The sequence below is a fragment of the Micrasema longulum genome, unplaced genomic scaffold, assembly GCF_059751315.1.
Source record: "Micrasema longulum isolate JH-2025_06_02 unplaced genomic scaffold, ASM5975131v1 h1tg000215l, whole genome shotgun sequence".
In the NCBI taxonomy this organism is placed as follows: domain Eukaryota; kingdom Metazoa; phylum Arthropoda; class Insecta; order Trichoptera; family Brachycentridae; genus Micrasema; species Micrasema longulum.
Genome location: NW_028277420.1, coordinates 820,400 through 835,419, shown reverse-complemented (window position 1 = coordinate 835,419; position 15,020 = coordinate 820,400). Strand labels below are relative to the sequence as shown.

Here is a 15,020-nt window from a genome sequence, read left to right as displayed (position 1 = left end):
TATTTATTTTTTTTGTGTGCATTTTCAAGAAACTTTGCCGTACAATTTAATGCTCTAATTTTTACCCCGCGTAAGAAAACATTTTTTGTATCCAATTTCCCGTAGGGCTGAAGTTCCTAATTAGATTCAAATAATGTTAAGTTTTCAAGTAGGAAAAGTTAATTTTTGTAAAATTCAAAATATCGCAACTCGGCGTATCATGTTTCTCTATAAAGTTTTTAATAACCTAATCGATCGCCTAGAAATTGTTGGAAGCTTTTCATATCAAGTTCCTGTCCGTAGAACTCGTCATTATGTATTCTTCGATATTCCGAACTCACAAACTAATTATGTAAAGAATAGCACTCTTTGAAGAATACAAACTACCTATAATGACAGTGTTAGTGACATCGACATATTACACTGTAAATACTATAGTTTTATGAGGTCTGTTAAAGATATTTTTAATTTATTATAGGTATGATTATATTTTTTATTTTATTATTATTAAAATTAAAATAATATTCTAATATTTGTAGTTTATGCTGTGATTCTGCAAGAAAGGAAGCAACAATCAAAGCAATGTAATTGGATGCTTTTTTAAAAAAAGTGTGAGAATTTAATTTAGTACCGACGAATTAGTGAGTTAGTATTTATTATAAAATATCATTATTTATATCAATAGATTATTATTTATTTTGTAAACGAATTTTAACTGTATTTATTAAATAAATTTATAATTTATTTTGAATATATTTATGTAGGATATGTATTAAATAAACATGTTAGATTATTCTTAGAATTTTGACACGGAACCTAACCTTATATCTTCTATTAAATTTGTGTTCATTTTACGCCGATGTCTCTCGGAACGGAACCCCGGCGCAAAACGACGTTTACCTGTATTTCCAAAATCAATATGGATATTGTGAAGAAACGTTTTCATCATTATCATCATCATATTTCCCTTTCCGCACCTGATGGTGCATGGGGCACTGCATTGGTGCACCAATCGCGGCATATCTCGATCATTTTTGTTACATGAAGGTAAGATGATCAGTCCTACGCTTCCGGTCCTAGTACAGGGACTATGAAATATTCTAGTGAAAAATACCCTTTTAAATAAATATTTCATATCAACCATGTCGGGAAACAAACCCGAGACCTCTTGCACGGTAGGCAAACGCCCTGACCATTACACCACGAGGCCGACAAGGTGTTTTTGACAAACGGTTTTCGTACATACCTTTGAAAAATAAACTATTAAAATACATGTCCCTTCAAAAACGCGACATGTTTGGCCTTGATAGTTGTGACGTCAAGATTCGTGACGATGTTTTATTTAAATTTAAACGGACACAAACGAAGTTCAACATTTACACGAATCGTGACGTATTAGGGGCGTGGCCAATGCAATGCACCGTTTTCGTGGGAATTCAAAAGTATACATTTAAAAATTATCATGTTTTATGCTACTAATAAGTATTCTGGTCGGCCTCGTGGTAAAAATGGTCAGCGCATTTGCCTACCATGCAAGAGGTCTCGGGTTCGATTCCCATTTCACAACTGTTTGACAACTATACAGATCAATCAAGGCTCCGTTGTTTACAAATAGTTGTGAATTATGTTAATGTACATAAAAAATATTATCTACTCTAAAAATGTTAATAAACTATTTAAAATAAAATACTAAGTACATCAACCTTTGTATTTTATTAGCTATTCAAAATGGTAAATATACCATATTTTGCAGACGATAAGACGCATCGGATCATAAGACGATTTTTGGTTGAATTTTCACAGTAAAAAAGTGCGTTTTATGGTCCAAAAAATACATCAGTAAAAAACAACTTGAAATTATTTGTTTATTAATTACAGTCAATGCACTCCCTTTACATACCCAAAAACCGCTTTAAAGATCGCTGGTCTTCCTATTGGTTTCGCTCATCCTAAAAAACAACTTTATTTTGTCAAAAACCGTGTTATTTTTTTTTAACTATTTCATTAGCCACCAATTTAATTTACAGCTTCCACTGTGAAATTGGCAAATTATATTGAGGGATTATGTCAGATATTTTTATTCTCAGTCTATTGTCAACTCCGGTGACAACTATGAGAAAAGAAAGAAAACTTACGGATTTAAAAAAAAATGTTATGTTTATTGTAATAATGTAGTTATGTAAGAAATATTTAATAAGTATTTGTTATAATTGTAAATATATTAGTTAATATACAATGTAATATTAACTAACTTAAGTAAATAAATAAAATAAATAAATAAATAACTGTCATCGAGCGGAGGCGATATGGCTGGCCAGGACATATACTGCGGATGCCTCCTGAGAGCCTTAACCACCCTTGCCTACTTTACGAGGCATCAGGTGCTCGACGTCCTGGACGTCCACTGCTGACTGTTCGTCGGCAGTTTACGTCAGAACTTCGGGACGAGAACCTGACTTGGAAGGACGCAAGGGAGTTGGGAGCCGATAGAGATGCATGGAGGCTCTTTGTGGATACCATATGCTCCAACTAAGGAGTGGACGTGGAATGATGATGATGATTGTCATTCTTATTCATGACCATAATGCAAATACAAATGGAAGCAAAAACTGTGTTGCAAAAATCTATTTCCAGTATTGTTATTTTACGAAAATTATTTATCTTATTTGTTTATCGATTGATCAGGTCCGTCACCAGCGTGCCCCTTCGGGCTCGCGGGAGTTTCGCGAGCTGACGCAGCGCGACGCGCTCATGACGCTGCGCGCCGAGCTCGAGCACCTGGTTGCCAGCGCGCCCGCCGAGCGCGCCGCGGTCGTCCACAAGGAGCTGGAAGGGTTCGCGCAACTCTTCAGCCGCTTTGTCTCCGAAGGTACATTTACTTTGCAAGTCCTTCCGCAGGTAGCGGCTCACGACCCGACCGAGACCAGGGACCGAGATCGTTACCCGAGTCTCGTTGCGGTCTCCTGTCTCGATCTCGCTCAAACTGAACACTATGTAAAGCCATAGGTCAAGCCCAGTCTCGATCTACAGTCTTAGTCTTAGTCATACCAACGCAACCTTTCCTGTTAATTGGCAACCTTTCCTTTTACCTGGTAACCTTTCCTGTTAATTGGCAACCTTTCCTTTTACCTGGTAACCTTTCCTGTTAATTGGCAACCTTTCCTTTTAACTGGCAACCAATGCCAGATCTAACGGAATCTAGCGCCCCGCCACTTACTAAAAGGGGACAGGAATATACCCATTTGTAAATTCATACAAGAATGTTATTATCCCCTCCTTTTTAAGCATGTTTCTGATTTTTTGTGCCTTCTGAACCCATAGTCCCGCTTTGCTGGCAACATTTGTTTTTAACCACTAAACTAACCCTTCCTTTTAACTGGCAACTTTTCATTTTATTTGGCAACATTTCCTTTTTTTTTAATGAAGTTAAACTTTCCTATTAAATTTTTTGTTTGATGCATTTATTAGCATAGTCTTATGGTACCATTGATATTGTAATATTTAGTCTCAAATATTTTTTCTCAGCTGGTGGAGGCTAAGATTGTTTGGTAAATGATTCCATTTTTACATTTTTATTTTATTTTTTTTTACATTTTTTTTTTTTTTTTGCACCACAACAGGCCAGGAGGCCTAATTACAGTGGTGAATTACATCACAGAGCACCCAGGCTTGAGAAAAAACACATTTTAATTTTTGAGTTCTCACCGGGAATCGAACCCGGAACCTTCCGTGCGTGAGTCAAGCGTCTTGACCACTACACCACGGAGGCCGCCAAGTATGAAACCACTCGGCTGGAAAATAAGTTTTTCAGGTATTGGTATTTCAATCAGCTAATCTTTGAGAAATTGCTCTGTGTTCAGGCGAATGAGAATACAGTTCTGTGTGTGAACTCTGGACGAGTGTTTTTGACTCGATGGCCACTAGCAAATAAAAATCCTGAACAAGGGAATCGAGTAGAGTTTTTTTTTTTTCTCATTTTTTTTTGCACCACAACAGGCCAAGAAGCCTAATTACAGTGGTGAATTACATCACAGAACAACCAGGCTTGAGAAAAATCACATTTTTTTTGTGTTCTCACCGGGAATCGAACCCGGAACCTTCCGTGCGTGAGTCAAGCGTCTTGACCAATACACCACGGAGATAATTCCGCCTCGTTGTTAAGTGTTTGGTGCGTTCGTATACCTTTTTTAAGGTTCTAGGTTCGATTCCTGGCAGGGTGGACGTGAAGTACTGATTTCAAAGGTTGTTGTAATTCCAATATTTCATTGTTCCTAGAATCGCACCTGAAGCGTTAAATGGATCACCTTACCTCTATGTAACAGATGATCGAAATAATCTGCATTTGGTTTTCCAATGCAAGTGCCTTATTGATCACTGATCACCGTATGAACCTTGAAGATATGCTACTTTTCATCATGCAACAACGCGGTGCCCGGCTAGGAAAAATGATAATCATCGATCAGTTTGGTTGCAGAGGGGCCGTCGGTATCATGGGAGCACATCCAGAAGCTGCCGGAAGGCGCGGTACTGGAGTACGGCATGCTGGAGGAGCCGGTCAGGGAGCACGTGCGGGAGATGCTGGACCAGCTGGTGGTGGTGAAGCTCAACGGGGGCCTGGGCACGTCCATGGGCTGCCGGGGGCCCAAGTCTGTCATCCCCGTGAGGAACGACCTCACCTTCCTCGACCTGACCGTGCAACAAATCGAGGTAATCTTGCGCACATTGTTTCAATAAAATTTTCTTCACTACTAGGTAATAGCGGTAACGTATGATGGCGTTCGGAATTTTGACATCCTCATTAAGTACCGTAAATACAGACCACAATTATAGGGCAGAAGTGGCCAACCAGTGTGCGTGCGATCGACCAATCATCATTTCCCTACACACATCTAGTGGTGCACAGGGTACTGCATTGGAACTACAATAGGTAAATATCACATACTACAATTACCGATAAAAATATATGAAATGGATTTAGAGTAATTAATTGTATTTTCAAAATCAATATGGATATTGTGGAGAAATGTTTTCATACATAAATTCTTTTTTATTTTTTAAATACGTCTCTAGAAAAACGCGACATGTTTGGCCTTGATAGTTATGACCTTAAGACTCGTGACAATGTTCTTAACAAATTAGAATAGTCGGGAACAAAGAAACATGAATCGTGACGTATTAGGGGCGTGGCCAATGGAATCACAAAAAAAAAATTTTTCATTCTACTCATAATTAGCAAATTTCGCAAAAAAAAACGCGACGTTTTTGGCCTTGGTTGATATGACGTCAAGATTCGTGATAATGTTCTAAACAAATTTCAATTGCCCGGAACAAAAACATGAATCGTGGGCGTGGCCAATGGAATGACCGTTTTTGCGGGAATTCAAAATTACAAATTTAAAAATATTTTTATGCAATTTTTTTTACTAGACATTATTTCATAGACCTTTATTACTTTAAAAATGTAAAAGAAAAACGTGATATTTCACTATTGCAGCGTACTAGATCATTTTTGTACCAGTCTAGGGACTATGAAATATTCTAGCGTAAAAACACCCTTTTAAATAATATTTCTTATCAACCATGTCGGAAATTGAACCCGAGACCTCTTGCATGGTAGGCAAATGTGCTTACCATTGCACCATGAGGCCGATTAAAATTAAATAACTTTGTTTTTTTTGTGTACCATTTTATTTTTAAAAATTTAATAACCTGCTAATTTTGTCAAAACATCATGCCTTCTTCAGGGTTAATTACAAAGGGTTAATTACTAAAAAATAAAGTGGATTAACGTTCACCATTTTGCCTTTGTTGGAACATCCAAATGTCTTTCATTCTTCCATCTGTTGATTTTTGTGAGGTTTGTTGAAATTCAACTGACGAAATTATTTCACCTACCAGGCAACACCTGAAAACCTTTTTTCCACTTCTTTTTGGACCAGTCGGTATCAACAACAGTCATTGTCTGCAAACATTTAAATAAACTGATAATATTGTTTGTGATATTTAACCTGTAAGCACGTTTCTCCGTTTCCGTGCTCAGGGGGCATACAAAAATAGCGCATAAAGACTCATGCCTCTGTAGGATTAGGTTGTTGAGGGTTGGAGCTCCTACCCCAGTTAGAGATCGACAGAGAAGACACGAGGTTGCCGTTTAATGCATATTTATTACATGGCGAATAAGATACAGCTCTTGGTTGTGTAGCACGAGCATAGCGGCCATGGTGGGTTGAAGAGACTGCACTTGAACTACTGTGCTGGAACTGAGTGACTTCGTCGAGCTGGACTGACTGACTAAACTGAACTTGTTGGGCTGACTGACTGTCCTAAATGGCGTTGCCACGCCCTGGGGTCTCTTTATAGGCCACGTTCCTTTGTAGTTAATTTCTTCATGGTAGGGACAGTGTGAATGTACTGCAGAACTATGCTCCCGATTTATGTGCAATCCTGTTAGAGTTGCATTATAATGTTGTTCTGGATTCTATAGAAAATGATGACATTGCTTTCTTCGGTCATTGCACTATTTCAGGTGAAATATTTTAGCACGTGTGTGTCATCGATTATAGACTATAAACCCTACACCTCTGTACGCGATTTACGTTGGGTCAAGTTTATTTGTTAAAAAATTACTTCTGGATTTGGGTCCCGAGAACTACCTTGAGATGGTCACCCCACCAAAACAGTAGTCTATTGTTGCATGTCTGCTATATATAATTTATGTTTATATCCGTACAGTGTTTTGTTTATCATATAAAAAATTGTTGTATATGTATACAGGTATTTGTGCGAATGTTGGAGAACCGGCAGCTGGCAATGTAGAGGAGCCAAATAGCCAGCGACAGTGGCATGCTTCTCATAGTACCGACTATGTGTATAATATCACTACTATCATAATTTTTTTGTTGTTATTATTGTTTTTACTATTTATATATTATACATTTATGTGTACATCTATGCATACATGTATGTATGTGTATGTATTTGAACATATTATTATAGAGATCGACTTTTGTAACTAGAACATAATATAATAATAATGTAAATGAATGCCTCGACACGGGTTATGCCCAGTGAGGTGTTTGTATAGAAAAGAAAAAAATAAATTTATATGTGAAATAAACAAATAAAAAAAATAAAGAAAATAAATAGTATTTTAAACGATTTTAGATTTTGTGCAGTCTGAGATATAAGCTCGGTGAAACACTGTGACATTAAGAATTATTAAAATTATCGGCACGACAGCGGTTCAAATGAGAGTTTTTGAAAAGTGCCTAAAATTTCGCGGCCTGCTGAGGACTGTCATAGCATCAGTGGCACAGAAAAGATCAATTTTTCCATCGTGACACTTGTAGTTTTATCTTGTATGATACCAAAGAATCTTTATGTTTTAAGATAAAGCTGTATTTATCTAATGTCATTTAAGAATGATTATAAAATGTAATTAAGATTACGCCTTTGTTATTTAAAGATTACTTTACATTATTATGATTGCACCAGGAATGTTTATTACCATGTGTATGCAATGGTAGTTTCTAGTTACTGAATTGTTTTTTAATTTTATTTCTTTAATATTGGACTTCAGTTCCTTTAATTGATTGACTAATAAAATACTTGTGTTGTTCTGTAAAAAACAAAGAAATGACATTCAACTATTTAACTTTATTAAATCAATCTCTTTACAATTTGCTTTTATGATTTATTCCGACATTCTATATTCTTTATTTACTTGAAACCATATAAAAATCTGGCATAATGTCGCCATCTTTGTTTATCTGTTTTACCTTCTAACTGTGAAGCACTGCTTTATCGTCAATTCGGAACGCTGCAAAATTCAAAATTTGAGGGAATTTATTTCCTTTACATTTATTTATAATTTTTTTGCATATACATACATGTTTATTGTCACTAGAGCATTTTAACATTAATATGGAGTGTTCTCTAGTTAGGTTAGTCACTATCTAACATGGCTCAGCCCAGTGGCGGTTTTGGTACTAAATTTCTATTGAGGCTATAATATGTTTAATACTCCAATACTGCTAGACTTTAATAATCAATATTGATGATCCACAGTACGTTACTAAATAAAAAAAACAGTAATAAGAATAATCACACTGTAACATCTGGCAAGTATGATTTCTCTCATCATTTGAGGCTCCTTTACTTAGAGCCTAACCTATATTAATAAACTCCAAATTCAATCTTACATTCACTAAAATAAAGATGTTTTCTTGCCTGCATCACTCACTGATAAACTGAAGATGTCGTGTGCATGGCAAAAAACTGTATTTTTGACTAGACTTGTTTTAACGTTGATATATTTTTACATGAAAGCTTTTTATTCAACGTGCCGAGAATGATTTTTTAGAGAAGCGGAGCTTCCCTTACCTCACCTGCAAAACCACCACTGCCACGGCCTGTTCTAAAATGGAGGTTTCTTGTATTTTATATTATAAGTAATAGGAAAAAATCACGTTTTTTTCACATTTTTGTATATAAATACTGTCCAGTAAAAAAAATACATTTTTGCTACTTATTAGTAGCATAAAAAATATTTTTAAATTTGTAATTTTGAATTCCCGCAAAAACGGTCATTGCATTGGCCACGCCCCTAACACGTCACGATTCATGTTAATTTTTAGCTTTGTTTCAAATCATTAAAAACATTTTAGAACATCATCATGAATCTTGACGTCGCAACTATTTTCTGGTGACATAATTTTATTTATATTTTCTGATATATGAAAATATTTCTCCACAATATCCATATTGATTTTTAAATAAAATGAATTATTCTTAATCCATTTTATATATTTTTATCTGTATTTGTAGTATGTGATATTTCCCTATTTATTATTTTTTTTATGTAAATGTTACTATAATTTTTTTTTATTTTTTTATAATATACATAAAGGTAAAACAGAGTATTAAAAAAATAAAGAATAATTTCATAGCAAGAAATAAATATTAACAGTAAGAATAGTAAACAAAAAATCCCACAAAGGCATTATAGGCAGGTTCTATTATATCAATTTTATCATCAACATCAATATCATCATCATTTTATATCAATTTTTAAAGACTAAATCTACATCATTTAAAAACTAAAACTACTTAATCATAAATAAATAACTAACTTAGTATAGGTATTATATAATAATGTTCCGAAGCTTAAGCTCGTATAACATGGGTCAAAATTTGACCCAATGAATACTATGAATACAAAAATGCGGTGAGTGGTCAAATTCAGAAAAATTACAGTACATCCTCTTTTTCAACAAACATTTGAACCAAGATCTGCGCCTGCTTAGCAAAATGTTTTATACTTTTTTGTTGTTGATTTACTGAAAAAACATCTACAGAAATCCAATTCTTTAAACACAAATATTTGGACATCTTCAAATCTTTTTAGACTGATTAATCTTTACAGCACCTGAACAAGACATACAAGTGCAATGTTCCCCTCGTCCTGATGAACTCATTTAACACCGACGAGGACACGGAGAAGATAGTTCGCAAGTACAAGGGACTCAAGGTGGAGATTTTCACCTTCAACCAATCGTGCTTCCCGCGCATCAACAGGGAGTCTCTCCTTCCTGTAGCCAAGTCTTGCGATGTTCAGGAGGATCTCGAAGCGTGAGTATCGCCTGTGCCTATACATCGACGAAGATACTAAGTCCCTTTGTACACGGGGCAGCTAAAAAGAAACAAGTTGGCAACTCAAGTTGCTCTCCTGTGCATTTTAATGGTGATGCAACTTCTCAAAGATCAGTTTTCAACGCTGATGCAACCAGTCTGACGCAACTTTCAGTGCTAGTCACCCGTGCGTTGCTAATTTCCAGTTGCGCCATGGTTTCCAGATGTTTACAATAAATTTGCGCATGTCCGACCAAAAAACAATGAAAATGGTCAGGAGGTTAAAAAATAGCCTTGTATTTATGATTAAAGGCTTTTTAATTATTAACAGAAAGATATAACAGGTATCGAAATATTTTTATTTATTTAACACTTTATATACATATACAATTTATACATACAAGGGTGGGTATATTGCCTTAAGGCAATTTTTTCCTACCTACCCAAACCGTTCAATTTGAGAAAATTACAAATACATGGAAATATTGAATCTTACGATTTTATACAAAATTAAAAATATTGTGATCCATTTTATAATATTATGATAATTTGAATGCACAACTTGTCGATTTGTAGCATTCATGGAGGAGGATACAAAAATCTTGATTTTGAAGTTACCTCGGCCTCATGGTTAATGATCAGCGCGTTTGCCTGCCATGCAAGAGGTCTCGGGTTCGATTCCCGACATGGTTGAATGAAATATTTATTTAATGGGTGTTTTCACATCAGAATATTTCATAGTCCCTGGACTGGTACCTGTAGCGTAAGACTGATCGTCTTACCTTCATGTAACAAAAGTGACCAAGATTCGCTGTGATAGGTGTACCAACGCAGTGCCCTATGCACTATTAGGTGCGGAAAGGGAATGATAATGCTGATGAGTTGTAGTAATTACCCCGCGATATGACAATGACGCTGTGCACTGCGAGACAACATAATGACTGAAATCATAAAACTCGAGTAGCGTCGTGATAGAAGCCCACGTCGCCAACCAGGTTCAGTTTGGTTTCAGTTTTGTCTGCAAAGAACCTAACAGATAAACAAATACTAAAAATAATTGGTTTACCTCTTCATTCTAATTCTCGAGGCACTCTCTTAATACCCATGCAAAATTCCTCTTTCTTCTCTAACTCATATAGTGTCCATGCGGCTCGACTGTGAATTCATCTCCCATCCACCATCAAAGATGTTACTACATTATCTCTGTTTAAATCACGTCTGAGGGAACATCTCCTTTTTCTTCCTTAATCTCTCCTCCTTTCCTCTTTCCTCTTTTTTCCTTTTTCTCCTTGAGTTTGATTTAAGGTAATTTATAAACAAACACGTTTATTTCTATTTTTATATATCTTAAGCTTTTTAATCTTTATTTTCTATTGAACATGTTCTGTAACTTGAATTATAAAAACAAAACTATTATGTTATTGGTCGGTTGGAAGAAATTGCCATTTGGCAATAAGCCCGCCAATGTACAAATAAGATTATGTACAAAAAGTTAAATAAAAAAAAATAAAAAAATTACTCTGATATTTTCAGATGGTATCCACCTGGTCACGGTGACTTCTACCAATCCTTCCAAAATTCCGGCTTACTGCGAAAATTCATCGAGAAGGGAAGGAAATATTGCTTCATCAGTAATATCGACAACTTGGGCGCCACTGTAGACTTGAACATTCTCAATCTGTTACTGCAACCAAACAAAAATATTGAATTCGTCATGGAGGTAACCGACAAGACCAGAGCTGACGTCAAGGGAGGAACGCTAATCCAATATGAAAATAAATTAAGGCTGCTGGAAATAGCGCAGGTGCCAAATGAACGAGTAGAAGATTTCAAGTCTGTTAAGACATTCAAGTTCTTTAACACGAATAATCTTTGGGTGAAGTTAGATGCGGTGGAGCGCGTATTGGACCGCGGCTGTCTAGACATGGAGATTATTATCAACAACAAGACATTAGCGAACGGGTTAAACGTGGTTCAGTTGGAAACTGCCGTCGGAGCGGCGATGAAAGTGTTTGACGGAGGAGTAGGAATCAACGTCCCGAGAAGTCGGTTCCTCCCCGTGAAGAAGTCTTCGGATCTTCTCCTCGTCATGTCCAACCTGTACAGCTTGTCCCACGGTTCTCTGATCATGTCTCCGCAACGCATGTTTCCCACCACGCCGCTTGTGAAGTTGGGGGACAATCACTTCTCCAAAGTGAAAGAGTTCCTCGGTAGGTTTGCCAATATTCCTGATCTTATAGACCTGGACCACTTGACTGTATCGGGAGACGTCACATTTGGAAGAGGAGTTTCTCTAAAGGTACTTTTGTTTGTTTATTTATTAATAACATTGTACATACATTTATTAGGGACAGAAACACAGTTTATAGCGACACAATCAGGAATGACTCATGCCTGTGAATTATGTTATTATTACCCTTGTTATTAAAATAAATAATATTAATCTATTTTAACGAAAGTTTGCTGTTGGCGCACTTTAACTTATCCAAAACAAATGTAGTCCATTTTTGAACCCATTGAGACTACACATTGAGCTCAGCTCTTGTGGCAGCTCATTCCAACCATCAACAACCCTATTGCTCAGGAATAGCTTCCTTGGATTTTGATTGAATCTCGTTTTCTCCAGCCGGAGACTGTGGCTTCGAAGACGGGCATCTTGTTTAAGCTTGAACGTGGAATTGTATCACAACACTCTGTCCTTGGTTGATTTCGAACTACTGACGTTGATCAAAGTAGTTCAATTTTATACATTTTTTCAATCATTTTAGAGAAACTTCGCTGTACAATTAAATTAACATATTGCAACAGAGATGAAGAACATTTAAGAGAAGGTAATATAGAAGTCTAGGCATCTACAGGGCTTATTTATTTATTTATTTTATTTTCAGTTCACAAACAGTAAAAGATATCACAATATAAATACAATTTATAATTGTAATAATAAAAATACTTGACCTGTCAATGGCAACGCCTGATTAAAATATGGGTAGAATGGTGAATGTTACACAGTGTGTAAAGTGGCCACTTAAACCAGCCATTGACAGGTCATAAGCCCTGTAGATGCCTTGACTTATATTACCTTCTCTTAAATGTTCTTCATCTCTGTTGTAATATGTTAATATAAACAGCTCACCAGGGAGTTGAATCCAGTCCTTGTCTACAAAAATTTGGACAAACTCAAAATATTGAACAATTAAGTGCTCTAATTTTTACCGCTCGTAAGAAAACATTTCCCTGTTACACTGAATTTCCCTTTACACTGAACTTCCTCATTATAAAAGAAAAATACATAAAAATGCTTTATTCACACATTGTACTAAGACAGATGCTAGATTTTCATTTGTTTTCATACATTTCTTCGAATTCTTGAATGTATAAATATAATTTTGATTCATGGTGTATTCTTTCCAGGGAACTGTCATCATTATTGCAAACCACGGAGACAGAATAGACATCCCATCCGGAGCATTGTTAGAAAATAAAATAGTGTCCGGCAATATGAGAATCTTGGATCACTAAACACAAAATGTTATGGAAGACATTTATATTAAAATTTAGGGTTGATTCCTTCAAATCTCCTAGGATGCTTAGAAAATAAGATTGAAATGAAATATGACATTATTATTTTTTAAATTGCTATAATGTAATGTCGTACTACACATTTAATTGTACCTTATATTTGGTGAAATTATATTTTTAGATTCGTTATAATTTTTTTATTAGGATTTTTGTGTTATTTTAAAATGCGAGGAAAATTTTACTTTATAGAAAGTAAATTATGAATATCAAGCTCAAATATGTAAGTGTATTTCTTTAATTCAAGCTAAAAACTGAAATTAAGATTTTTGACAATTAGTTATATTATACATAATTACGCTTTTTAACAAAGATATGTATTTTTTAGTTCTTTTTTAATGGGTGTGTGGTATTTCCATTAAATATGAAATGTGTTATATTATTTTATATATTTATTATATAGCAAAATTACCAAATTATATACACGATAATGTTGAATGTAATTTCAAATGCTGTTAAGAACAAAACAAAAAATGGAGGACATTGTATATAGAATACTCTGAAAATCTTTTTCTAATTTTATATTTAATCATTTCAATTAAACATGGAGGTATTTTATGTTTGATCCTATCGACTACAAACAAATAGATTATTTAAACTGTTCTTGGTTGTCCGTCATTTATAATGTTTTTCAATGACTGATAGAAAATAAGACATTCAATTTTATTTATGGATAATTTGTTCTTTACACCATTTTGAATTTCTGTCGACGATAATATGTGTTATTTGAATGTGACAAATTAGTATTTATTCTAATCGTTTATGAATTATCAGTTGTGAATAAATGGCAAGAGATTTATCAATACAGTTGACTTGAATTTTCCACGCCAAAATTCTAATGCAAACCCGGCAAAATCCATCTTTCTTTATTTTGAGCAAATCAAAAAAAACTGATACAATAATAGCTTCTACTTTTTTTTATATTATTTTTTTTTGAATAAAACCAGTTAATATTTTAAATGTAACTAGTGATGAAATAATCATGACTATGTCAAGAAACAGTAGCGTAATATCTCATTTCATTTTGGACTCTATACTCAAGTAGAGGTTCCACGTTCGCAACAAACCCGAAAATTTGAAAGTCATATTTTCTTTTATGAACTGACAATGTTAAAATTATTTTAAACAATTGTTTCAATTCATATCTCACTTTTTTATGGTTTTGGATTTTGCCAGATTTGCAAGAAATACCCTCAAATGTATCTTAAAGTTTTAAACAAATATTCAATTTTTTGTATCGAAAATTTCAGTTTTGTATCTCTTGACATTTCTTAATCGGTGGTACGTATTTGTCGCATGTTAAGATTGTACTAAATCTTTTTAATTGTTGTTTTTTTGCCAAAGTTTACGCCAGTATATTATGTATATATAATTAATATTTTATTATTATACCAATAAAACATGTTTTGGATTATTTGAAAAATTTTATACACAAATCTACAAACAACAAAATGTACACTGTTCCCCTAGCCTCGTTAGAATGAGTCTTGTAAGATAGTTAGTACTTGAAACTTGTAAATACAATTTACAACCAAAACAAATTGTTTTCATTTAATAGATTAAATAAAAATAGAGGGAGTTTTAATTTGTATGAACGAGTTTATGGAGAATATTCCATATACATATTTCATTAATATTTTAAGTCATGCGGGCCCATTCCGAAGTTTTCTACTTTTTATGCATTTTGCTATTAATGAAATTGAAAATTACACCCATATCGACCATCCATCAATTTGGGCATCCATAATTTGTTTATATTAAAATATATTTATTTTTTTTCGTACATTTTCAGGAAACTTTGCGATACAATTTGATACTCCAATTTTTACCGTGCG

At 34.6% G+C, this 15,020-nt stretch overlaps 1 protein-coding gene across 3 annotated transcripts in view; it reads left to right on the top strand.

Annotated features, from left to right (window-relative positions):
• The window catches only part of UGP (UDP-glucose pyrophosphorylase), a 37,169-nt gene extending 23,854 nt beyond the window's left edge, over positions 1–13,315 (top strand). For all 3 annotated transcript variants that reach the window (XM_088243499.1, XM_088243501.1, XM_088243500.1), the window contains exons 2-6: positions 2,665–2,848; positions 4,454–4,686; positions 9,404–9,609; positions 11,143–11,908; positions 13,021–13,315. In XM_088243499.1, the coding sequence (XP_088099625.1) occupies positions 2,665–2,848; positions 4,454–4,686; positions 9,404–9,609; positions 11,143–11,908; positions 13,021–13,128 (1,497 nt within the window). In that variant the 3' untranslated portion in view covers positions 13,129–13,315. The remainder of the gene's footprint in view (positions 1–2,664; positions 2,849–4,453; positions 4,687–9,403; positions 9,610–11,142; positions 11,909–13,020) is intronic.
• Positions 13,316–15,020: the final 1,705 nt, after the last annotated feature.